Source organism: Choristoneura fumiferana, chromosome 5, assembly GCF_025370935.1.
Source record: "Choristoneura fumiferana chromosome 5, NRCan_CFum_1, whole genome shotgun sequence".
NCBI classification, from domain to species: Eukaryota; Metazoa; Arthropoda; class Insecta; order Lepidoptera; family Tortricidae; genus Choristoneura; species Choristoneura fumiferana.
In genome coordinates this window covers 12179965-12207834 of record NC_133476.1, presented here as the reverse complement: position 1 = coordinate 12207834, position 27870 = coordinate 12179965, and the positions used below count along the sequence as shown (strand labels likewise).

The 27870-nt window shown below is 36.7% G+C and overlaps 1 protein-coding gene across 1 annotated transcript; it reads left to right on the top strand.

Annotated features, from left to right (window-relative positions):
* The first annotated feature begins 691 nt into the window (after positions 1-691).
* E(bx) (nucleosome-remodeling factor subunit NURF301 E(bx)) lies at positions 692-24935 on the top strand. The gene is made up of 18 exons (XM_074087935.1): positions 692-2247; positions 7715-7997; positions 8076-8545; positions 8967-9194; positions 9287-9459; positions 9744-9941; positions 10061-10301; positions 10375-12203; positions 12279-12510; positions 12614-13770; positions 13894-14008; positions 16284-16423; positions 20226-20430; positions 20705-21252; positions 22442-22635; positions 22769-22936; positions 23082-23362; positions 24241-24935. Exons 1-18 carry the CDS (start codon positions 1224-1226, stop codon positions 24444-24446), a joined length of 7692 nt encoding a protein of 2563 aa, XP_073944036.1. The 5' UTR covers positions 692-1223; the 3' UTR covers positions 24447-24935.
* Positions 24936-27870: the final 2935 nt, after the last annotated feature.

Below are 27870 nucleotides of genomic sequence, written 5' to 3'. Positions count from 1 at the left end.
ATTCTTGACTTCTGGGTATCTAATTTAACTATTTTTTATAACTTCGAGTGGTAAGGTAAACGTACGAGTGCTCGACACGCTAATTCCCAATAGCCGCAGCAACACTCTGCTGTCATCTTCTATTGCTAATTTTAATTTGCTAATGACATAAGATTAAAGATGCCAAATCTCTTAGTAGTCTGTGGATGCCAACTGTTGGGACAGCGACGAGCACTCGTACGTTTACCTTAAATAATGTTATATATCGTGTAGTTGAGGGCGTACTCCGAAATTCGATAATCGAAGTTCGTATCGTATCGTTCCTCTCGCTCTCGTATTAAATAGTATAAGTGTTAGAGGGATAGAACGATACGAACTTCGATTTTCGAATTTCGTAGTAGCCCTGCTGTAATTTTGATAAGAAACTGAATTAGAAATATTAAAATTAATTTTAATTAAGTAAATTTTCATTAGGTAATGTAAAAAACAAAACAGCGCTTATTTCAAGAGCTTGAAATAACTTATCACGCACTTCCTGTATTACAAAATTCTTTTAATTATTTTGATTAACAATAACAAATAGTTATTTAAAAAATAAACTTATAATAAGCTTAAATTAGTTTTTAACATATAAAAGTATTGATAACATGTAAACTATGTCAATTTTCAAGTTTAAGGTTTCTATTGACTCAACATTCTGTCGAAAGAAAATGGCCGCCGGTTCTTTTCACTTCAGTGATAGCTTGCGATATAATTATTGTCTAGGGCCATAAATCGGCTGTTTTAAGGTTTAAATCATATCACTTCCAAATATTAAGGTGTTTCATGAAATATTCCACATAGTTGTAGAGAAATTCGTGTTTCGTAAAATCCATATATCTAAATTATGAAAACGACATGGCGGACTAATAATCGACCAATGAGAAGCCAGCATTGAGCGTTTCAGAATTGCATGTACTCGCATTTCGCGTCATTAGTTTTTGGTGCATTCTTTCTGTATAGAAAATCGAAATCTTTCGCCATATCAGTGAATAAATTAAAGTTTTCAGTTTATCCTGAGTTAACTCTTATAATTTGTGTGTTGAACGCGTTGTGACTTAATTTGTGTGAAGCTCTAAAGACGCCTGGAATCATGAGTGCGATGGATTTAGGATGAACTAAAATATTTTATCATCTTGTTTTTGTAAACAAGACTATGTTTTTGCCATACACGTGCGAAACTACATAATTGACAGTTGGTGTAAATGATGTCGGGAAGAGGTGCAAAGAAACGCGGGAGACCCCCAAAATCTGGAAATATTGAGAAAAACAGGAAATTTCAGTATCATCTATTAAAAAAACCAAAATATTTACAAGCGCAAAACTTGGGAACCGGGTCTCTGGCTAGCACGCCGACTGCGTCGAGGGCATCTTCTCCGCTAGGTAGCGATATAAGTAAACGGAGCACACGAAAACAAAGGGGAGGTAAAACTCACAAGTCTAAAAGAGGAGGTTTGTCTAGTGTATACTCTCGAAGAGGATATAATCCTCAGGCAGCTGACTACCATGAATCGGAGTACCACTATGGCTCTGATTTTGGCGACGATTATAGCGACAGATCTGAGCCTGAGGAAGATCGCGGTAGCGACAGTTCTGAAGCGTCGGTTGCCGACGGCAACGCTAGCGACAGTGACTTCTCGGTGAGCAGTTACAGCACTACTGGGGGTACTCCTCGGAAGGCCAGTGGCAACATCCTGCGCCCACCAAGTCCAGACCCTCTTTGGCTGCAGCAGGAAAGGCAAATCCCCCCGCTGGATCTGCCTCCGTCTTCTGATGATTTAATAATCCCTCAAAACCTGGTTTTACAAGTAGTTGGTATATATGAAGTACTGCGCCACTTTAGACATCTGGTCAGATTATCACCTTTTCGTGTGGAGGATCTGTGTGCTGCAGTGAGTTGTGAAGATCAAAGCAATCTACTTATTGAAATCCACATTATGTTGTTAAAAGCCTTGCTTAGAGAAGAGGATGCACAGCAGACTCATTTTGGCCCATTGGACCATAAAGACAGTGTTAACATAACTCTGTTCCTCTTAGATGTAATGACCTGGCCTGAAGTACTAAGAGTCTATGTTGAGAGTGACAAATCATTTGACAAAAATGTTGTTAAAATTGTAAACTCTTGTGAATACCCATTTACAAATGTAGGGGACCGTCTGGCGGTGCTGCAATTCTTGTGCAATCAATTTTTAATAACAAACCCTGTGAGAGATGATTTACTCAGTGAAGGTGAGTTTATTATACTTTTATTATTTTCTAATCATTATTTATTTGTTGATCCATGAAAAGGAGCTACAGTAAAACCACTATTGTATATTTAACACATTTTATTTTACAAAATGTTTTTTCCCACACATATTCTTCCTCTAAAACCTTTGAAAAAGCTAATTTCAATCAAAATCAATACACCTATTTTCAAGATCAAACATTATAGCCCTTCCCACATTAACTGTCGTAACTAGCAAACTGGCGTAACTGCAAAAGCAGCACCAAAGCATTTGCGTCAATATTTTGCTTAAGTTCTCTCTAAACGTTATATTCTTATAATTTACTGTTCAAAAGATAGTCTAATTAGGGTTCTGGAGCCAAAATGGCAAAAACGGAACCCTTATAGTTTCGTCAAGTCCGTCTGTCTGTCTGTCCGTCCTTATGTCACAGGCATTTTACTCGAAAACTACAAGATGTATATCAATGAAACTTGGAGTACAGATGTCTTGTCAAAGCCGCTATTTAGTTTTGTAGTTAAATTACAAAAATAAATATTTAGGGGGGGGGCGTAACAGAAATTGTTTTTTTTTTTTTTACTCGCATGAACCTGTGGCACATAGTTCGACAGCTCTTTTGAAAAGATAGTAAGGTTTATCAAAAACTTTTCATTAAGTGAAGATTTCCGGAAATAATCACTCCCAAAATAGCAAAAATTGTGTCTCGTATCTTGTAAATCGTTTGTCCAAAAAATATGGAAAGATAACGCTTAATAAATACTTTCAAAGAAAATTGGTTTCAACATGATCAGATATACTGTTTTTGAGTTATTGCCGAAAAACTGCGCTTCTCAACAAAAGGACGTAAGTGCCGTGAAGATAGGCTCTTTTTCTGGTAATAGATTTTAAGACTAGTAAGTGTTTTAATTGTGTTATAATGCACATAATATTACTTGTTTTTTTTCGTAATGGCTACGGAACCCTATCTTGGGCGTGTCCGACACGCTCTTGGCCAGTTTTTTTTATTTTGCATATTTGCATAAGGTAGGGAAATTATATTATCACTAAAAGAAACAATTTCAATATATAATAGTGAGATTTATTTTTCTATATAAAATGCAAAATTGGTGGAAGTACGTAACATAAGTCTTTTAGTCAGAATATATGTTGATGATATTTACAACATTTCATTCCCTTATGTCCTGCAGGTTTGATTGAATATAAACTTTATTGCGTTTATTTAAAGGTTTTATTATTGACTAACTTAGATTTTGGTACGTAAACTGATGATGAGTGCCAAACTAAGAAGAAGTTTCTTTGTTATTAATACAATGTTTGATGTGTTTTAAAAGAATTAGACTGATTTCAAGTAGGTAACAAGATTGAGTTACTAGTAAATACTTAATAACCTTAAATATAATTAAATTATTAATTGCCTAAAGACTGAAAACAATGTGTGATAGTAGATTAGAATACTGCATGTAAGTTTCACAAAGTGATGATAAAAGTGCCATACTTAAAGTTAACAGAATATGTTTCATTATTTATGTAACTAATATAAATTCTACAAGTTTAGACTGATTTTTAATATAACTTTTGTACCTAATTGATATTGTATCTGTACAAGTAACAAAACAAAGTTCTTACAGAGTGGGTGGAGTATCAGTTTTAGGGTTTCTGCTCAAGCTTTCTCAAACTCAAGAAATTTGGCTTCACTCGAGATAAGAAAAAAATTACTCACAAGTTCCAAATTTAAATGCGCCAGATGCGGTTTTTCGCTGTTCATGGCTTTTGGGGACTGAATAACTAAAGTAAAATACTTATTTATTAAAAGTAGATAGCTTCACTGATAGCTTAGTATTCTCCACACACGCAAAAAAACTTAAAAAAAGCCTTAGACATTTTCATTTGTACTCCCAAAAGTTGTTAACTCTCGTGCACATAGTTAATATATTAATCTGTTCAGTTTATTCTTAAGTTTTGATTATTACGTAAGATTATTTTTGTTCCTGCCTTACCTTAATAAAAGGTAGTAAAAGTACAAAAACAATCAAAAACCAGACTACTTAAGGTGGCTTGTCACGGTCAGCTAGGCACTACAGCGCGAGTAGATGATGTTAGTGTGCAAATTCCACGGATTTTATTTTTTTTAGGAATGAAATCGTGGATATTTTTATAAAATAATGTACATACCGCCATTAGCGTGAAATTTGTGATATATCCTACCAAGTTTCAGATGTATTTTAATTTAGAAAATACCTTCACTTGATCACTGCAGTTTCGACAGATATTTTCGCACACATGCTTGTAATTTGTTGTAAACAAAAGTCTTTGTTAATTTCGCTCTCATGAACAAAGCCCTACCCACAGCTTAGGAAGTTCGGGTTCAAACCCGTTGTAAAAATTTAGCTTTTTTTTTTTTATAGTTCTCAGTTAATGATGTTAATATTTTTTTAAATGTGTAGCTAAAAATTTATAAGACCTAATTTAGGCACAAACATTTTTTAATTTTTTTTTAAGTGAATCTAAATATGCACAACTACAGTAAGTATGTGACTATAATTCCTGACATCCACTCAAGGGTTGCTTGGTAGAGATCCCTTCGAGGGATAAGTTCGTCTTTACAAAGTCAAGGAAAATGAATCACATACCAGAGTGGAACCCAAGTGGAACCTTTACATATTCAATTGCGCTGTGATTTCTTTGGCAGATGTATGGGATGTCAACATGACATTATTAGCACATAGGTTCCACCCTGGTATGTGACTCAGTTTCCTTAACCGTAACTCAACGATTGTTTATTTATTTTTTACAATACAGTTTACATACTATGAGAAAATTAGTCATAATCATTATCCATATACATACAAACATACAGGCCTCCTCTCACAATGAGGGCTTGGGCGTTATTTTCAACGCAGACCCAGTGTGAATTGAAATATAGCACACACCATTAATTATTTAGCAGGTGTGTGTATGTTTCTTCACGATATTTTCCTTCAACGAAAAACACGTGAAAATATGAAATTAGACTTGTTTATTTTTATTTCAAATTTAATTGGTTGGGTAGTAATCGAAGGCTCTATTGAACAACAAATAGAATAGTCCATCACTAAGTCAGTTTTTATTTATTTATTTACATCAGTCAATTAAATTAGCCCACATACAACCACTGCTGAGTGCCTCTTATTTTCACGCCACTTTTCCAGTCTTGTGCCAGTCTCATACATAGTATTAATTCTATTTTTATACATTTGATAACTCGTGTTGTGGACTCACCCGCTCTCATTCCCTGTTTAAAAATATTCTACTCGTAGTTCCTGCTATGAAGTTCAAGCTTTTTTCCATTCCAAAATTTATCAAATTTGGTGCAGTGCTTTAGTTGTGAAAAGTTGACTATTTGTACATGATTAAAGGTTATATTTTCTACGTGAAATGAGTCGCGGGCAACAGCTTAATTAATGAATAAATGAAACTAATATTGATGTCTTCGATATTTTAATTAGAGTTAAGTTTGGACTGTACACTAAAAAAATGCAACTCATCAAATGACTCCCTATTCAATTAAATTTTTGGGATTATAATGGCTCCATCGAACGATGCGATGATTTCGCCAATGTCGAGGTTGGATAAGACACTGCCAGTCAATTTTAGGTCGAGTGCAGTTGAGCTGTCCTTGTTTGGTAGAAAACCAGCCACAACCAATCTAAAATAAAAAGCAAAGTAACCATCTGCCATAAATGACTTCCTAAAGCGTACACTACTTCCTATTTTCCTTCTGTCCATTCCTATATTGAACAGACAGTAGTACCTATTCTTTTAATAAACATTTTGTTTGCAATTTGTAGATTAAATTTTTAAAAAAAGTTTTTGGTTCACATTTTGACAAACTAAACATTGAGAAACATGAAGTATTTTTAATTATCGAAGGGTGTTTTTAACAATCAAATTTAACAATCTTTTTCTTATCTATCCACTTGTTTTTAAAATTTACTAGAGGCAGGTTAGTAATTGAACCGAAGTTTGACTGTAATTCGGCTGTTTTTTTTTTGTTTCTATGGTAAAATTTTTACTGAATGTTCGGCCGAAGTTGGTATTCGGTTTAAACCACATTCAGCCCATCACTCTATCCTGTAGAATTCTTCACAGATGGGGTTGCAGGCAGAAGCTAGTACTTAAATAATAAGAGTTTTGTTTTAAGAATAGTTTTGATTGCTTTTTGGTGGATATACAAATATTTCTCATTTTTAGTGGGATTTTAACTATTAAAAAGTTAATGAACTTGCTCCCAATAAATTAAGTGCAAATGAAAAAAAAAATGATCATATCATGTTTTCGTCATCAAGTCATCATATTATAATAGGTCATACATAATATAACGTTTTAAACTTTCCTGATTCTCACTTATAGTCATAATACCATATACGGGACTTATCACGCTATTTTTACACAAGTAATATTTACCTCGACGTTTCGGCAACGTTACAGTTGCCGTGGTCACGAGTAGACTGAAGTGTGGGGTGTCAAGTCCGCCTAGCAGCGCGAGTTCTTCGAACTACCCGCACTTGGTCACTTTTATTAGTCACCCTATCACACCGACACACAACACTAACAACGTCCGATCATCCCTCCGAACATTCATCCCGACGCCGACACTTATTAATAACAGGATTCCACGAAGATGAAAGCTTATTTTTTATTTCAACTGCTTCACGTACCATTCTTGAGTAAAAATGACGTTCCGTGGACAGAATTTACATTTATTTATATTACTTGTGTAAAAATAGCGTGATAAGTCCCGTATATGTTATTTCATACATAATACTTTTGCTAGTTTTTATTTTTTTCAGTATGTTGCACCAATTATAATTGATTTTTCGTATGGTAGTAGCTAATACTATTTGCAATTTATATTATTTTTTTCATAGGTGTACCTTTAAAAAAACTCGTTGGAAATAGCTGTCAAAAAATACTGTAATTTTTTTTTTCACAAATAAAATATTAATAAAATCGTAGGGTATACTCCCACAAAAACTACATAGCTGTGATTTTGTTGCAATGCTTTAGCTGCTAAGGATTAGAAGATAAACGAGTTTGTAAAAAAATGTTATAAGAAAATTCATTTTTGACATTATCTCTGTGACAGTTCAAGATAGAGGGCTAGAGTGATTACTAGTAATGAGGCGATTAAATAATTGTCATTTACCAATCCAACTATTCCTCACAGAGGCCACATGTCCTTCCTTAGCCTGCTAAACCCTTTCCATATTGTCTGGGACAGTGCATAAGCCTCTCCACCTGGGTTTAACTTGCTCTTGGTTTTATTTTATTTCTGTTAACTTTAACTTTTTGTTCTGTACTCACAGACCACACATTCACTACCTGCTAAATCGTTTTTTGTTCTAATTTTTGACAGGCATTATGCCATCGACTTAGGAATTTGATCTAATAACAATGTTAGCATAATTGTCATTTTTTTTTTTTATTTGCAGTGCCTATACACTATGATGACCACTGCAGGGTCTGCCACCGGTTAGGAGACCTGCTTTGTTGTGAAACTTGCCCTGCTGTGTATCACTTGGAATGCGTGGATCCCCCCTTAGTTGATGTACCTTCTGAAGACTGGCAGTGTGCTCTCTGCAGACAACACAAAACTATAGGGGTCACAGACTGTTTACCTGATGCTGAAAAACAAGGCCTGCTATGCCGTCATGAACACTTGGGGTTTGATAGGCATGGCCGAAAGTATTGGTTCATTGCGCGTCGTATATTTGTGTAAGTAAATAAATAATAAAACAAGTAAATAATAATGTACCCATGAAACATGTAAAACTTTATTTTAATACATTTTAGTGAGGCTGAAAATGGTGAAGTATGGTATTATTCATCTCCACAACAACTTCAGGAATTAATGGATGTTCTGGATGCCGATGAAATGGAAACGCCTCTGGTGCGTGAGTTGTTGGAAATGAAAGAAGAGATTCTCAGACAAATGACCATTACAGAAAAATTGACAAACCAAGCCAAGGGTAACCGCAAATCATATCTTGAAGTAGAAAATGCTAATATTCTTAAACAAAAGAAATTAAGACAAGAACAAAGGCAGCAGGAACAAAATATAGGACTTAGAATTGAAGATGAAAAAGAAATAAATGACTCCACTCTGGTACCTGATGGAGATGTAGAGAATGAAGTTACTGTTACCACAGAAGGTCCGGTGGTGGATTATGATGACAATGATATGAACAATGATGATGACTATAAGAGAAAAAATAATGCTGCTAATAAATTAAAAACATCAACTCAGAAGAAAACTGAAGAAAGTAAGTACTACATTTTTTTCCATTGATCTACAAGTTTATAGTTGTGAAATTATAGTGATTATCTGTTGTTTTATAAGTATTTATTAATAACACTTATGCAATTTACTATACTTTGTTTTTTAGCATTAGAAAAAGGCTAAACAATCTTGACGGGTCTTTTTAATGAAAAATGTTTTAAAACAACAGTTCATATTACTTGATACCAATAGAATATAAATGATCATAATATCCTTGGTTGCTAACTGAGCATGCTAATTGTTACATATTTACTGTGATTTATGTTTCAAAAGTGTATTCAATAAAAAGACACGTCAAGATCGCTTACCTTCTTTCTAATGCTATAAAAAAAAACAAAGTATAGAGTCAATTATTCCTTAAAACCATATCTGTCTGTGAAAATTATGATTAATTTTCTTTACAGTTTCAGAACGTCTTACAAGGCTAAAATCAAATCAAATATCAAATGGGACTTATCTTTTTAAATTAGGAAATGAAAACCAGTTCAAAAATTATGTTAACCAGTACACCACAAATCCTTTGGCACTTAACAAACCACAGAGGAATGAAGAAAGAGACAAGAAGCGTTATATGTCACATAAGTTTTCTCTTTCCTGTGGTCAAGATTTTAAATGGATTGGCCTGCTGAATGGTAATATTTGCTTACCAATTAGATCTGCTTAATTTGTGCACTAGAGCAACATTTAAATTATATTAATAATAATATATATGTTTTCTTTTTAGCTACTAAACCATTACTGGTAGCAACACTTCGACAGACTTTGTTACAACTGGAATCTAATATAGTAGTACAGTTTATGCATCCTAATTGGACATTGTTGAGAAAACCATGGGTACAAGCTGTCCAACTATGTCAAGCACCAAGAGATTTCGCACGTGCTTTATGTGTTCTACAGGTGAGTTATATATTTGAAACTAGCTGTTGCCGGAGACTGTGCAAAGAATTTGTTTGTCGCCATCCCCTGGGAACTATTAAATAAAACTATCCTATGTCCTGCTCAGGATCTCAAGACTATTTTCATGTCAAATTTCATCTAAATCGGCTCAACAGTTGAAGTGAGAAGAAGTAACAGACAAACAGGCAGAGTTACTTGCACATTTCTAATATCAGTAAAGATTACAGAAAATTTAAAAACTTATGGACTTAAATATCCACTAGTGATCATAAAATATTTTGCAGGCATGTATAAAAAGCGTCGTGTGGTCTCCAGCATGGCATGAACAGCTAGGTCATGTTAGACTAATACGAACTACAGCTGTTGAGCGTGAGGAACGGAAAAAACTAGACAAAAGAGAAAAAAAAGAAAGAGATGAGGAAGAGGAACGGAATAGAACAGCATATAATTTTGTGAAATATTCTCTTGGTCTTCGTCATCAGGTAAAGACTTATTTTACTATGATTAAATTGTGCTCTTTCTAAAGCAAATACTTAAGAGTACTAGCTTTATGTGTTCGCTCTATAGTAAAGAAACTATTTAAGAGTACCATTGTTTCTAGGTATGGAAACAAAAGGGGGAAGAGTACAGAATTCACGGACAATGGGGTTGGCTGTGGAACTCGTCAACTCGGAAATTCAAAAAACATAATATAAATTTAAAACCTACTCTTAACCAAGGTCCAGCTAAAATTGCTGTAAGGGTTCGGGAAGGCAGCATCATCAAGGTATTGGCTGTCGAACCAAAAACTCATGAATATTTGATGTCATATGAAACTGCTGGTAATGATGTGCTGGAGAAATGTAAGTAGCTCTAATCTTTTTTACCGATATCTAACATAATTTAATTATTTCATAAAATATTTTTTTGTTTTAGTGCCACCCTCAATGAGAAACCTGAAAATTGAAAAAGAAGATGATGATTTCGAAGAAATTGATGTTGAAAAAGCTTTAAGTTCATCAACAAGACGATATTATCCCAAGATTGCGAGAAAATCAAAACTAGATGATTTCCTTGCGCGACGCACATATTTGAAATTTATGGAAGAAAAGAAACTAACAAACATATTAGCCAATGTGAAGAAAGAAGAAACAGATGTTAAAAGTGAAGATGATAAGAATATTGATATTGAAAATGACGAACCAGAGCAAGAGGAGACGTCTATCTGCGTTCCTCCTAATGATCTAAAGCACAAAACTGTAAATAACTCTGTTGCCAAAAATATTGACAACTTGAGAGATCAGTATGTGAAATTGACCCAGGTAACTAAACATTACAAATGTTATTCAGTGGGGTGTCACAAAATTGATACTTCAAATTTGCTACAAGGTTCAGGTGTCAAACATAGTTGCTACTCCCCTTCGTGTATCAAAAAGGAGAATATATTAAACGAACTTCTTTCCCTAATAAAGGGTAGTAAAATGGTTAACTCTACTAGTACTCTTATCAATTCAAAGGATAGCAACAGGATGTCCATTCTCGAGCAATATCTTCTGGGAAAGAGTTCAATCAACACGGTTAGCACAAATGAAAACATATTGACAGACTTGTTATCAGCAGTGGCTTGCGCACAAGAATGTGACGTTAAAAGTACCGATTACTTTGTTAAAAGGAAATTTAGTGAAGATTGTGACATAAACATAAAGACTGAAAAACAAGAAGACTTAAATGCCGCCTGTCTTCTTAAAACCGAAAGCACTCTCGAAGAATCTGCTGTACCAGCTGTAGGGAATGAAATGGATATTGATATTACTTGCAATAATAATGACGACAGCGAAGTTGAAATCGGACCTTTAAAAGAGTTAACTGATAATGATCCTCAGACCGAAGAGAGCCCAGATGCGGACGCAGATTCGGATCAATCCCGCCCGCCAATTCCGAAATTACGAATCACTAGAGGCAGATCAGCAAAACCGACACCTAGTAAAGCAATCCATAACAATAATGCCAACGATTCTTACAAGTGTTCAGTAACACCAGCTAAGGATAACCCACCCAAGTATCGTGCGACAGTCAACAGGCGGTTTGGGCAGACAAGACCACTAAAAAGAGAAGACAAGCAAATAAAGGAAGAAAAAACTGAAAGCGGATTTGTAAGAGTGTACTCTACAGAATACCCAAGCAGTAAAGTGTATTTAAAGAGAGTTCAAACTTCCGCCGTGGAAAAAAAAAAGAAGCGAACACCTGTAAAATATCCTTTATGTTCCACATTTCACACAAGAAGCAAGGCAAAGACAATCATGGTATTACCGCACCATGAACTTAGAAAACTGTGTAGGCAAGCAGGTCTAAATACAGTATCTGGATTCAGTCACAGTGCAAAGCCTAATCAAGCAGTTTGGCCTTACCAATGCGCGAGACCCCTTTTTAAAACTTGTTGGTTGTATCGTACTGTTAACCTGCAGTGGCTGGCTAGCGCAGCTCTGCAACTTCGAGTTATGTGGACCTGTCTGAGATGGGACGACATGGCAGCCAAGCCGGCTACCGCCGACGGCAAGCATCAGCTGACGACCGACACCGAAATCGTGTCACTGGAGCTATTGAAACATCGTCACGTCGGTCAATTCTCAGAACGAACGCAATATCTCAGACGGCGCGTCGTCATTCCACTGGAACTTCCTAAAACAGTTCGCGAGGTAACCTCGATTCGCAGCGGATTACGAAAAAGGAAGCGGGCCGAATCTCCGCAGAATACTGAGCCGCAGGTACGTGTCCGTTCCATATTTCGTATTCTTGCTCCCAAGTGTCGATAAAAATTAACGGTAATTGGATGATTGCAGGTTTCGGAGGAGTGGGTGGACGAGGACAAACTGGAGCTGTGGGAGGTGCGGCAGTACGGCGAGCGGGCCGAGCGCGCCACGCCCGTCACGCGCACGTCCACCGGCAAGCTGCCGGCGCGCGCGCCGCCGCCCGCCGCCGCCGCCGCCACCGACCTCAAGGACAAGATGGAGCAGCAGCTGCGTGAACAGCGCGCCGCCCACCAACAAAAGAGAGCCCTCGAACTTTCGCAAGGTTAGCCTTACTGCTTCATAACGGGTTATTTCGCTGTCACTTCCAGAACATTAAAACGAAAACGTAAATTATGTTAAAATAACCGTTTCTCATTCTTTTACAGACAAATCCAAAACAACTCCTAATCAGAATTCCGGAAAGAGCACTTTGACTTCTTTATTGACGACAAATGCATCTACACCAACTGGCCAAAAAACTGTTATTGGCACTAGGCGAATAATTATGACTAAAGGAGCCGACGGCACTACCCGAGTGGTCAGCCAGCCTATTGCGGTGGCGAAAACCCCGCAACCGGCCGAAACCGTGAAAGCCGCGGCGACGCCACAGAAGGAAGGTCCGCAAAAAGTTCAAATCATTCGAGCACCCGATGGAAAGTTGACAGTAAGGGGACTACTCGCCGGCCAGCAACTTATACAGATGCCTGACGGAAAGCTGCACGTCGTGATGGCTGGGCAGCATGGTATTGCCGGTCACTTGGTCGCGGCTTCATCCCCGGCACAAAAACCTGCAGAGCCAGCCTCTATCGAAAACAACGATAAGCTAGTCAGTATACCGAAAGCCGTAGTAGAAGAACCTAAACCGTCGCCACGGGTACCCGCGCAGCAAATAGTATTCCAAGGCAACAGACAAATAGTCGTCCAGCCTCAGCAAGTAGTAGTTCAGTCGACTCCCCGACCCGCGTTGCAGCCGCGACTGCAAACGGTGCTCGTGCAGGGGCAGATCATGCAGCGGCAAATGGCGCCCGCGCCGGCTCCACGCCCCGCGCCGCCGCCGCCGCCGCCGCCGCCGCCGCCGCGGCCCCGCCCGCCTAACACACAACAAATTGTCGTCAACAACCCAGTTCTCGTTCAACAAATCGCCGCTGGCAAAATTCAACTCGCCACTGTGAACGGCCAGCAAGTGCTAATACGACCCACTGGGAATAATCAAGCTCAAATCGTAGCGCACATAGGCCAGAGTATCACGCAGCCGGCAGCCCCCGCGCCTGTCGCGGCGCAACTGCCCGTCGTGCGCCCCGCCGTGGTGGCTCCGGCGCCGTCGGCAGCACCTCCACCGCCTCAGCTACCGCAGCTGCAGCAGCAGATCCAACAACAACAACAGCAGCAACAACAACAACAGCAGCAGCAGCAGCAACAACAACAACAACAACAACAACAACAACAACAGCAGCAACAACAACTCACAGAGGACCAAATCACCGAAAACCGTCTATTAGTCGGACAACCGCCTGGCACAGTTATTAAGACTGTCACAGCACAGGTGACTATTATATAATTATTAGAATTAAATAAATAAATAATAATAAAGTTAAATAATTTAAAATTGATTTAGCTAGGTACAATAAAATAACTAATTCTAAACCAATTGGTTTCTTTGTTACAGGTTATGCAAACAAGTAGTGGTCCAAGAATAGTTTTGCAAGGCTTGCATGGATATTCCCTAACACCGCAACAACTCGCCTTAGTGCAACATCAAGTGAAACAACAGCTGCTTAAAGGTAATTGGATTATACCACAAAAAGCTTTGGGCTTATATGATTAATTTGACTATAAAAATATTATATAATATATACCAGCTATATAATTTGAGCAGAGATGTGCAAAATGCTTTTAAAAATATATTTTAATACAAAATGCAAATACTTTTCTAATTTTGCTATTTGAAATGCAAAATACAAAATACTTTTGCTTTTAGTATTTTAAATACAAAATAGAAAATGGGTATTTTCAAAATACTTTTATATGAAATTAAACTAGAGTTTGCCCGCGACTTGGAACGCGTAAACTATTCGATCTGGTAGTGTTGTAATGAAATTCCAGGATTTTTACAAATATTATCTGTGAATAGGGCATATTAGGCAAAGCTCTGCGCAGGTGGCGACACTAGCGCAATGCCGCCATGACGGATCATGACAAAATAGTATACCTAAATAAATTATGACATTTGGGTGAAGACCGAAAAGTTGCACACCGTTAAAGCTGCGTTAGCAGGTAGTTAAAATTTCCACTTACTTTTTCCATTGTGTACACGAAAATTATCCATAGATACAAAAATGTATGATTCATTTTCGTGTGAACAATGGAAAAAAATAATAGTAATTATAAATACCTGCTAACACAGCTTTAACGGTGTGCAACTTTTTGGTCTTCGCCCATTTATATATAGTAACAAAATAACATGACATTTACATCGTTAGTAACGATAGAGCTATATGTCCAAAAATTTCATTGAAATAATTATGATATTATGGCTTATGGCATCCTTCGTACAAGATACTCAAAAAACTATTTACGGTTTTGTGCTACTGCTGCACTTTGACGGCAGAAAATTGCAGTAATATTCCCTATTCCTAAAATTTTTATCGTGGTTTTCATTGACGTTGTAATAAGAACAAACTGTCCAAAATGTAATGACTAATCTTAAGATGATCTTTTGGTTTACCCAGCGGTTGAAATTTTTAGATTTTATCCCTATCCCGTGAGAATATCGGGATAAAAAGTAGCCAATGTGTTATTCCCGACATCCAGCTACCCACATACCAAATTTCATCCAAATCCGTCCAGTCATACTAGCGTGAAGAAGTAACAAACAAAATTTTCCGTGGGAATTCTCGAAAATTACATCGTGTCCGCTAAGATAGGATTTTTCGAAATTCCCACGGGATAGGGAATAAATGGAATTTATATTTTCACTTTGAAATGGCCCTATTTCCCTAACTATAATTATTAGAAACTTCAAATTTGGCATGCAAGTAGGTAATAGGTACTAAGAGCTAAAAACACTTCAGGATTTTACGAAATTCCCACGGGATAGTGAATAAAAAGGATTTGTATTCTCACTTTCAATTATTGACCCTTTTACCGTAACTATAACTTATTAGAGAGTTCAAATTTGGCGAGCAAGTAGGTAAAAATAACAGCTAAAAACAATTTTCAGGATTTATCAAAATTCCTATGGGATAGGGAATAAAATGGGATTTATATTTTCGCTTCAAAGTGGCCCTAACTCCGTAATTATAAATATATTAAATATTAAAGACTTCAAATTTGGCATGCAGGTAGATAATACTAATAGGTAAAAACAGTTTCAAAGATTTTCCGGATACCCCACGGGATAAAAAGAATAAAGAGAATTTTATATACCAACTGAATCAGAAAACGCATAAGCTAATCCAATAAAACTGGGGACTGGAGATTTGGCAAACTGATGTAAATCTGGTAACAATTATTTAGCAGTGACATCCTGCTCATCCTGGCGAGGATCGTCTCCGTAGAAGGGAACTTCTCAAAAGTTAATGGCACACGCAAAAGATTTTACATTATTGTTAAATTTCAATGACAATGCGTTTATATTATATACACTGCCTGATGCTGCAGCCAGGGTCGTCTGCTGATGACGGAACTCCTCAAGGGCTGATAGCATAGATATGAAATTTTACATGTACGTTCAACAACCTGACACAATTACTTTGCCCACCCGCGACCTTTATGATAGCTACTTTTGTGCCCATGCAATGTGTGTTCATGCAGTTCCTCCACCTCCACACTGTAAGAATACACAAATCATACAAATACATCTATCACCACCACCACTTTACACTGACGCGTTTCGAACTCAACCAGAGCTCATTTTCAGAGCAACACAACCATTCAGCATGCTACGGTGTGAAATTTGGCATAGATGGACCATAAATCTAAATGCTGTAACAATAGTCGTCCTCTGAGAAAACTCATAGGTGTGCGAACTATACTTATTTTTCATTATTTTTTCAGCCCAGGAATCGACGGGAAAGCAGGGCATGTTGGGGCCGATGAAAATGTATTTAGCTGTTCAGCCCCCGCCCACCGCGCCGCCGCCACTCGCCCCCGTCGCTCCACAAGCCTTGCAACCTGTTCCACTACCTACGCACCAGGTAATTTACTATTACTAGGCATCCAACTGTTATCGTATTTAGGTGGTATTCTGCTAAAAATTCAAGCAATACTTGTGTTTGATAAAAAAGATCATCACTGTCTTTCTGACCTTGGTATACGTCTATTACTCTAATTACTGAGTAGATGTATTTTCCAGTAAATGTAGTGATATTTACTATAAGGCTTGTACGAAGACTTACTGTATGTAGAAGTACCTATCTATTAATTTGTGCGGGGGAATACATCAGTAGTAAAATTTCACGCGTTATATTCCTGGTCGCGGAACTTGTGTTGTATGTTGGACATTACTTTTCTAAGCGTAATGGATATTTTTTGGTGCTAGTTATTACTATACAGGGATGGCCCATTTATATCGGTCAGTATGGGAAAGTCTGAAACTATACGACATACGAAAATTTCTTCTTAGGAACTATGACATTGATTTTAATAACAAGAAAAACTGCACTCATGCATTTTAAAAAAACCTGTACTCAGCTCGGGAACCGAACCCGGTTGTTTTGAAAAAAAAAAACTTACACTATTTATATTTAGATATCGATTGTGTACGTCTTAAGAAGTAATGTGTCCATGAAACATTATGTCTAAAATGAATAAATACATACTATATTTTTTTTTTAGTAGGTGTTCGAAGTGTCCACCGTTACAATATTCAACAAATTCTGGCATGTAAAATTGTCTCTATCTATGGTTGTTTGTACCTCTTTGCTGGTGTCGAAACTTGTTACATACACCACTTTACCTGTCATATGGCATTGGCATTGCATTAAACCTTTCCGGAAGTTTTGTTATCGGCGATAACATTATCTATTTATGACTGCAATTGCTAACTTCTATTAATCAAACACTAACAATCAATCGGAAAGGTTTAATGCAATGCCAATGCCATATGATAGGTAAAGTGGTGTATGTAACAAGTTTCGACACCAGCAAAGAGGTACAAACAACCATAGAGACAATTTTACATGCCAGAATTTGTTGAATATTGTAACGGTGGACACTTCGAACATCTACTAAAATAAATTAAAGTATGTGAAAACAATGCATTTTATTCATTTTAGACATAATGTTTCATGGACTCATTTACTTCTTAAGACGTACACAATCGATATCTAAATAGAAATAGTGTTTTTTTAAACGGGTTCGATTCCCGAGCTGAGTACAAGTTTTTTTAAATGAATGAATGCAGTTTTTCTTGTTATTAAAATCGATGTCATGGTTCCTAAGAAGAAATTTTCGTATGTCGTATAGTTTCAGACTTTCCCATACTGACCGATATAAATGGGCCACCCTGTATAGTAAAGTACAAATTGACTTTTCGTTTTTTTAACACTTATAATAATAGGAATTAGAAAGGCTTCGCCTCCCTATACAAATGAGACAAAAAAAAACTAGTTTTACCAAATATGCGGCGCCTGACAAAAAGCCCGATTTCCTTTAAAAAATCCTAATGTTTTGTCAAACACGTAACTATCGAAATTTTTTGTTATGTATAAACAATTGTACAAAGAACAGATTTCAGACCTACCTGTTCAGTCATGGTCTCTGACCAGAGTTCTGAGAGGAAAAAAAGGAAACTTAATAAAATATTGCTGTCTTCCACTTTTACAACATACATAATACAATTGACTACTGAAATTATACATAATATTCAATGTTGTTATTTTGACAGGAATGTTCTATCACAATTCTTGAAAAGGGTTTACAACTTGGAAATTATATTTTTCTTTGTCCGTGTCATTATACATAGTAAGTTACAAAATAAATCTAGTTTTTTTAAAGCCATGTTTTTAGTGACATAAATGTATGGTTCTGCAAATAGCTCTTAGACAAAACAGTTCAACTAAATGAAGTGAAATGTTTTATTTACCAAAATTCGAGCCAATATTTCAATGCCGATTACAAAAAACTGGAATTTGCCCTTTCTTTTTTACATTAAGTATATAAAGTAGTTCAAATATTGATCTATTTTTTTTTCTTATTTTCGTGTAATTTTCAAATTGATGACTAGAATAAAACATACATTAACATACATGAAGAAACATACATAAACAACTATTAAGAGTTGTATACATACAATACAAGAACCGTGGCCACACATGTTTATGGCAAATTGAATAAATAGATATAATCTTATTATAAGTTCAGGGTGGGATCAGTGCGAACGTTTTTAAACTTCCTTATATTTAATATCTTGAGTTACATACCCAGTTTAGCTTATTATTCATTATTGCTAAGATAGGAATTATTTGTTAATTAGAGAAACCTTTTTCTTGGGGTGTGGGACATCGTAACCAGAATACGGGGACGATGCATTCGTGGTGGTCAAACCCTTTAAAATTACATTAATATTCAATCGTCTATAATAGTCGACTCGATCTGGGCTGGCATCAGCCTCATTAAATATTGTTAATACTTCTGTAAGACTGGACATAGTTATAGCATCTCGAAAAGTTTTTTTTGTAGAATGTTATGATGTTCGATACTTTAAAATAACACCAAAGAGCACTAACTGCTATTATTAATAGTTTGCTATGTATAATCTTAGTATATAAACGTTATCATTTATTAATCGAAATGGTTATTTTTACATGTGCAGTAATATAAAAACGAGAGCAGTATTAAATCAAGGCATTTAATTAAATTTGACGAGGGTAGCCATTAACAGCCACTTAATGTTATATTATATATGTTTTCGACTTTAGATACGTTAGGTTTGTAATTAAATAGGAAAAAAATAATATTTTTACAAATGTTGATGTATGTTTTTTGTTTTCGATTTTGGATTATATCATGTTATTAGAGCCTTAAATATCAACATGGATGCGACGGAAAGTGTGTAAGTAAAACGCTAGATGAAATACTGACAACTCTTATTTTCTTTGTCGTTTACCTTTAAAGTTTTACACATTTTTTCAATAATATAATATTAATATATTCTGTTCAAGTGAACGTCAAACACTTTTCGTCGAAGCGTTTTGTGTGGCCTAACGCCGAATCTATGCCATATCAGAGGTCGATATATAAAATGACAGATCAATACCACTTTTTTCACATAAAATACGGTAAAACTTATAAATTATTTTTGGTACACTATCGTCATTTTATTTATTGTTGATTAGCAAAATTTGAGTGATGAATGATGCTAGAATTTCCTGGCTTTGTCTTTATTCATATTTACTTTTAGGCGTAAATTTCTATGTATCTTTACTATAGTTTCTGAATTTTTAACATCGTTAACATGAATTGCTCATACACCACCTGTTATATGTGTATTTATTAGTAATTTCAAAGTCACGCATTTATAAATGGCTCATGCAATAATAACATTTGAATAAATTATTAAAATAACTGTCGCGTTTTATTTATATAGTCCTTTTTATTTATGTAAATTTGTTTTGTCATTAGTTCGGAAACGGTTTGTGGGGGTGTATGGGCAATTATTTATTAAGAGAAAAACAGAAATATTGAATACATTTTTTATAAACTAAATCGTTAATGGCGTGTACTACAAATTCACTTGAATAATGTAACCAACCAATCATATAATTTCAATACAATTTTGTAAACTTTAACTGATATATTCCCACAAACGATTTTAATTATAACACTTTTGTTTACACCCCATTTGGTTTCATATAGATTTTAATATTTTGATTTTATCATATTTTCATTGCAAGATATCATTAGCGATCTATGATGTGATGACCATTGAAGTCAGGTCTCGTGTTCTGTTTAGATTGAAGGACTCAATTAACAGATTCCGTTCCTTTTTACTTTTAGGAAGTTAATGAAGATCATGTAAAGCGTCAACCGCTGGTAAACGGCGAAGATAGCGTAGCGGAGGCGACCAGTCACAAGGAAGCGACCCCTTCCAACCCTGAGGACATACCCCAGAACAAAACTAAAACAGATATAGTTAATTCCAGCCAGGACGTTGTCATACAAAGTAATAAGTTCGTGCTCACGCCAGATTACATTCAACAGAGTAAGTATACTTTAATGTTATAAAACACCAGGTCAATTATTTACTTTTTCATCACACTTGCACGTAAACAGCACTAGCTTTGCGCACACGCGTCGGGCACATGCTGACGGTATGCCAGCGGTATCGGCAATTTTTGTAAAAAAATAGTTCGACTTCGGGCTTCTAGACTCTCAGTCGTGATTCCTTATTTACCGCCCTAAAACACAATGTACTATTGTTATTTATATGCGCTTTTTGGAATAATGTAAAAATAAACATCTCAATGGCTTTTCAGCAATCAAAAGTGCACTCAAACAAGAGAATTTAAACCCCGAGATAGAGGAAAAACTTCTCCAGCTCCAGCGCTACCAAGAAAAACAGATGAAGCCAGAAGCGAACGTAATTGCCCAGCAAATGGAGCGTGAGCCGCGCGTAGTGGCGGTTGCGGCGCGCGCGAGGACGCCGTCGCCGCCGCCGCCGGCGCGCCGCCGCGTCGTGTCGCGCCACACCGACGACGACGACGAGTGGGTCGATAGCAGCCCGCGCAAGCGGCTGCGCGGCGCGCGTGCGCCCTCGCCGCCGCCCGCCGCGCCCGCGCCCGCGCCTGCGCCGCCGCCGCCGCCCCGACCCCCGCCCCGCGCGCCCGCCCGCGCTGCCGCCACGCCCGCGCCTGCCGCCCCGCCCGCCCAGAGACCACCCGTCTCCGCGCTCGACGAGCGACGTCGCGCCGCCTCCAACCATTCGCGTATGCAGATGCTTCTCTTCAAACATAAAGAGATGCTCAAGAAAGACATCATAAAGAAACGAGGGTTATTGGAGAAGGAGTTGGGGATCGAAATACAGGTACGTAATATATTAATAAATAGGTATGATAATAAATAAAAAAAATATATAACAAGAATTTTTTTTACAAAAAAGTAAAACCGACTCCAAAAAAATAAAAAAATAACAAAAATGGAACCGACTACAAAACCCTTGAAATATTTTTCTAGGTATGTACTAGCTCGAAGTCGGTGCCTCAGCACCTCTTTTACATACTATGGGTTTCAATCCCTCCTGCTGGGTTGTGCTGAGTCACGGATTTAGAGCTGGTACGTACCTAGAAAAATATTTTCAAGGGTTTCGTAGTTGGTTCCATTTTTGTTATTTTTTTTATTTTTTTGGAGTCTGTTTTACTTTTTTGTTAAAACTTTGCTTTATTTCACACTTTTTAGTGATTCGTAGCCAAAGTACATCTCACAACGATTCCATTAAACCCAAAAACGACTTAGTTGCTTTGTTTTATAACAGAGTACCGTTGCCTATACCTTCTGGTTTCAGCATCAGATCAGTTTGAAAGAATCATTAACTTAAAGCTTCTTCTTAGTCGCTTATCTAGATATATTAATCATGATCGTTTATAGACAAGCGAGCATTACTTAGCTTTGATGAGTGCCATTAGTCATCACGGTCTTCTTCATCAGGTCCAGGTTACCAAATGATACTTTCTGAATGTAAATGCTCATCTTAATCGCCATAGGTGTGCCTATAAAATTTGAGGTTTGTCCTCTATTTCCCTAAGATCCCATCATCAGATCTTGACTTGGTGACAATGGGACCACCTCAGAAGAATACCCTTTCGATTAAAAAAATAATTTTGAAAATCGGTCCACAATTGACTGAGTAATCGGTGAACATACATAAAAAAAAATACAAACATTGGAACATAGAACCTCCTCCTTTTTTGAAGTTGGTTAAAAAATTGAGCCGACTACAAAATACCATGAAAATAATTTTCTACCAGTCTGAAGTTGGTGCCTCAGCACGAGCCAGCAAATGTTTCTTGTCCCTTTAATTTTTGGTTGTATATTATTTTGTAGATATTATTCGTTGCTGTGGCAACCGTATTACAGTCAAATCTATTCTAAGCACTGAAAATTTCAGGTGTCTACCTATTACAGATCAAAAGTTACAGGCCTCAGCGAAAACTCATTAAGGGGGTATGATTGGCATTATAGAATCCTAAAAATTATATGGGCATGTAATCTTGCAGAAGGAGTTGTCAGCAGAGTTAGCGCTTAGGACGCGAGCCGAGCGAAGCAAACAAGAGGAAGTGCGCGGTGGCAGCGGCGGTGGGAAGCGGCGGTCTGGCGGTGCCCGCGATAACACACCGCGCGCCGGCGGGAAAAAACCCGTCAAGAAAGAAAAGCTTCTTTGCATTTGCCGAACACCTTATGATAATACAAAGTAAGAAACAACTCTTTGTATATGTTATTTTTGAGTATGCAATGAATGATGTACTAAGAGTAACTGATATGGTATGCAAACGGAGCACCATTTCGATTGATACAAATAGTATATATGATATTTGTCTTAACAGATTCTACGTGGGTTGTGAGCACTGCAGCAACTGGTTCCACGGCGATTGCGTAGGCGTGACGGAGGAGATGAGCAAAACGATGGAGGAGTACGTGTGCCCTGACTGCCGCCGCGCCGCGGAGACGCAAGAACTGTACTGCCTGTGCCGCCAACCTTACGACAACTCGCAGTAAGTATTTGTTAAAAGAGTTTACTATAGTCAGGTGCAGAAAGACTTCATCCAAAATTTTTCTTGGCTGCGATGTCAAGTTATTCTATTCTAGACGTGCATGTCCACCTATCACTATTATAGTAACATGATTTTTACTTTCCAGATTTTACATATGCTGCGACCGATGTCAAGATTGGTTTCACGGACGTTGTGTTGGTATCTTGCAGTCCGAAGCAGATAATATCGACGAATACATTTGCCCCAATTGCCAAAAGAATAACTCTGTCAATTATGCTAATATGAAGGAACTCACCATGAAAGACTTTGAAAACTTGAAGAGGCTTATAAAGCAAATACAGTTACATAAAAATGCGTGGCCGTTTATGGAACCTGTCGACCCCAGAGAAGCTCCTACATACTACAAAATTATTAAAGAACCTATGGGTATGTAAGAAAGAAAGAAAATACATTTATGTAAATATAGTTTTCTCAAACATGCTCGGAAATGTATGCGTTAATGTCACGAAATCGAGACTTGAAGTTTCTCATTTATGGCTCCCTACCACCTCCCTACATAACTTCTTGGCCTAGTCCATGAAGTATGTATGAAAATCCATTATTGTCCGCTGCTCTAACTTTTTAAATTTGCTTACTAACATTAAACTTACAAAGGAAAAATTACAGACAGCCAATCACCACTAGTCTGTAAGCATTTGCGATATTGCGATGCGATGCATGAATGAATGGATGGATGGATGGATGGATGGATGCATGGATCGATACATGGATGGATAGATGGATGAAGTATTTCCTCACATTGTTTGAGAAAAGCACTATACAGGCCTCGGCCAGAACAGGGATTGCTGGACTCGTTTTATCCGTTCTACCCCGAACTCGTCCATCAATCCCTTTCTTCATGGCCTCTGCAGTAATGTACTATATACCAGCTTGTGCCCGCGGTGTCGCTCCGTGAATATAATAATAATATAATAAGAGTAGCTTACTACCCTATCCAGTGATTTATTTATAAACGTTTCTTAGTGCATCACTCAAATGCGTTGCCACATTTTTCTTACATTGTACATGTTTCATGGTTTTTCACCAAGTAGAGGTTGATTCTACATATAAAATTTTAATATTGTAGGTACATATCGTCACTACTTTGAAAAAAGCTCGTACCTCAAAATTGATACTTTTCTAAGTGAACTTTATGAACATTATTTCAAAGGTCAATTTTGATGACGTATTGATTTGAGATACGAGATTTTTGCAAAGTAGTGACGATGTGTATTTGTAAACAATCATCTTTTTTTATATTTCAGATCTACAAACTGTGGAACGAAAAGTGAATGAACAGACATATGTTATGTTAAGTGAATTTATTGGTGATATGACTAAAATATTCGACAACTGTCGGTACTTTAATCCTAAAGACTCCGAGTTTTATCGCTGTGCAGATGGGCTAGAAGCATTTTTTGCACAAAAAATTAAATACTTTCGTGAAAAATTATTCGAATCAACGCAATGATAATAGTGCCAGTGTACAGTGTCTAAAGTAAGGATTATTGATGTTAAAATTAAATGGCTCTAGAAGTCGCTTGCTGAAAGAGTTACTTTCAGCTAGCAAAGTGATGGAAATGATTTGTGTATTTGTATTATTCTACGTGATCTGTAATACCTGTAAATTGTAAAGTATGTGATGAAATTACAAAGAATAATTTATAATGAAGTTAATTTCTACAGGTATCGAACGATTGCAGCATTGTTTTCGTGCTAGGTATTTATTGTATTTATTACACGCGTCATACTTGAAAGCTGATGTTCTATAGATGTAACCTATTGGCAGAGAAACTATTGTAATGTATACAGTTCATAAGGTACCTTTTATGTTAGCTAATAATAACAAAGCTATTTTAGTTATTCTAGTAGTACATAGCTTAAGTAAACCTACCTTGTATGTAAGTAATAAATTTTTAAAAATATACATCATGATGATGGTTTTTTATAATAATATGTATTTTCATATTTCAAAAAAATTCAATTAAATACCTAATTCCACTCCACATCTATGTTGAAGTAGGTTATGGCTGCGACTTCGTTCACAGCTCCCGATCTATGCTCAGTATAACAGCATAATTCTACATCTGTTCACTTTTCATAGAATAACAAATCAAATATTCTTTTTTTATTATTATTAAATAGAAGAGATTATTATCAAATATGATGATGATGATTAAGTAATATAATAATAATAAGAAGGCAAAGAAAACTTAAGTAGGAAAACCTTAACCAAATATAAAAAAAAACTATAAAAATAAAAATTATAAAATTATGTTTACTTGCACATTTTCAATATCGATCTTTCATTACGGATGAATGGTCATGCATGATGTAGGATGCAACCTACACATAACCAAATAAAATCTAGTAAGTATATAAAAATCTCGGGTCAAAAATATCTGTGACCAAACTCCTTCGAAACGGCTTGACCGATTTTTTTTTTTGTGTATATTCGATAGGTCTGAGAATAGGATGTAAACTATTTTTCATACTTCTACGCAGACGGAGTCGCGTGTAGCAGCTAGTTATCTTTATAAGTAGGAAAATTAAATTATTATTTTTGAATGATAGAACTAAGAAAACTTATTTTCGTAAATAATGTTTGTAAAGATGTTTAAAGAAAATAAGATTGATTATGGCCTCTGACTCGAAATTGATTGATTGACTGAATATCTATTATAGTGTTAGCAAATCTACTATCCTAAGTAAAATGTATGCAGTGTATGTTTACTTTAGATGGTTACTGCCTGACGGCCAGACGGCCCTAAAGCCTGACAAGAAATATATGACTATTCGCCATGTTGCGGAATTTCATTGGAACTAATTTCTTACACTGGCAATAATTTCAATGATTGTCAGTGTCACTGTGGCGGTTTCTTTGAACAATAACAAAAAAATCCCAAAACGATTCGTAATTAACTACTGGAAAAAAACGCTTGGGGAATGAAACTATTTCGCTACAAAACCTTTTCAAATTAACATCAGAGCTAACAGGTAATCGTTGTAGACAAGTCAAGATGTCATTGTAGTTTGGTAAAAATAAGCAGTAATTATAGTTATAAATAAACTTTCTAGATATATCGTAGTCATCGATTACGCGAATTACCAAAGAAGGTCGTTCCTCCTCAGGTTTTAGGTCGCCAAAGCAAAAAGAAAGCATTGTTCCGACTATACTCAATTATTGCCATATAAATAAGAACAATAGCGCTCTCTTGACAATTCCTAATATATATATACATATATATATATTATTATTAAAAAATGCGAAAGTAACTCTGTCTGTCTGTCTGTTACGCTTTCACGTCGAAACCACTGAACCGATTTTGATGAAATTTGGTATATAGGTAGTTTGAATCCCAAGGATCAACATAGGATACCTTAAAAGATAAATTCCGGTAGAGGGCGCCACCGCGCGATAACCTAGATCCGCGCATACGAAGTCGCGGGCATAAAGCTAGTAGTCATATATTTTTGGTTTACCTTTACCAGAATTCGGATCCGGGCGGGTATTATTTTTTTAGTCGCTAGCAAAGCAACTAGCTGGGTTATCCGGCTCTAGATCTATAAAATGAATATATATAAATATTTGTATTCGACTTCACTTGTATATTCTAATACGGTGAGTGAAGTAAAACGTAAGGAAACCTGTAGACACCAGTGTCGTAAAATTCCTTATTTGCGCGGGGATTCGGACTCGCGATTTACACAGTGCCTGATTTAAATTTCTGACCGCCCTAGGCTAACTATGAATATGTTCCCCCCACCCGGAAAATTCCTCCTGGTCTGCAGGGCTACTACGAAACTCGTATGAGTAAAACCGTACTGTACCGGCTGTACCGGTGCGGTAACAAGGCCGGATGGACGCGCGCGCAAACAGCTAACAAGTAACAACAGAGCGCGCCGCCGACTTTGATACCCCCTGCGCGACAGCTTGCGTGCGCGACCTGAGAAATGTGCCACAAGTTACAGGATATGCATAGATCTAACAAACAATTAAGTCAGATCATACCCATACAGTCAGACCCTATTAATAGGATATGTTTTTGCAAGTTAATTGTTCATTGAGGACCTCCTCTCGCTCTCATATTAAACAGTAGGTATAAGTGTCAGAGGGATCGCACGACACGAACTTGAGTTTCATAGTAGCCCTACAGATGACCTCTCTTTTTCTCACTCAAATTAAGTTGTGGGATGTGTGTAGATAGAGATGACGATATTCCAGAAAAATAATGTTAGCTATTATTTATTTAATTGACGTCGATTTGTACAGTCATCAGATATTTCGGAGCAGCCGGTCAAAAATATCGGCACATGTACTCTCATGTATTATTATTTATATCCCCATTATATATTTTTCTTCCAACTATGCGTTAATTTCATCATAGCCGCACTAAATACCCAGCACAAAGCGGGACTTTTCTGGTCTAGAGCAGAAAAAAATTATGAAAATCCTATATTGAATTGTTTTAGATTTTTGCACCACCAAAGAGGTAACACAAGTATTTTTGCTACAAAATTAGCATGCATAGTGTAAAAAAGTCTAGTGTTAGGTTGGTCAACCTGACGGTCTTATGAAATTGACAGATTGCGTACAAAAAATTGTTGCTACCAAACCTACCAAAAACAGTTACAATAGTAGCCGTATATTTAAAAAAAAAACCAGGCCAACCGAAATTTGACAGATCGCGGGTAAATATATCTGCTACTAACTCAGGCAAAAAAAAAAAAACAAATTGGCGGGAACTTTTTGAATTTTTCGTGGACTTTTTTTGAGAGTGCGAATATAAATTTACAAAATGGAATCATCGAGTGCTAGTGACATGTCTCCTATTTATGGTTTAGCACGAGGTTTTTTTTCGTCTACTATTCCTGTAATAGTATTCCTTGCATTA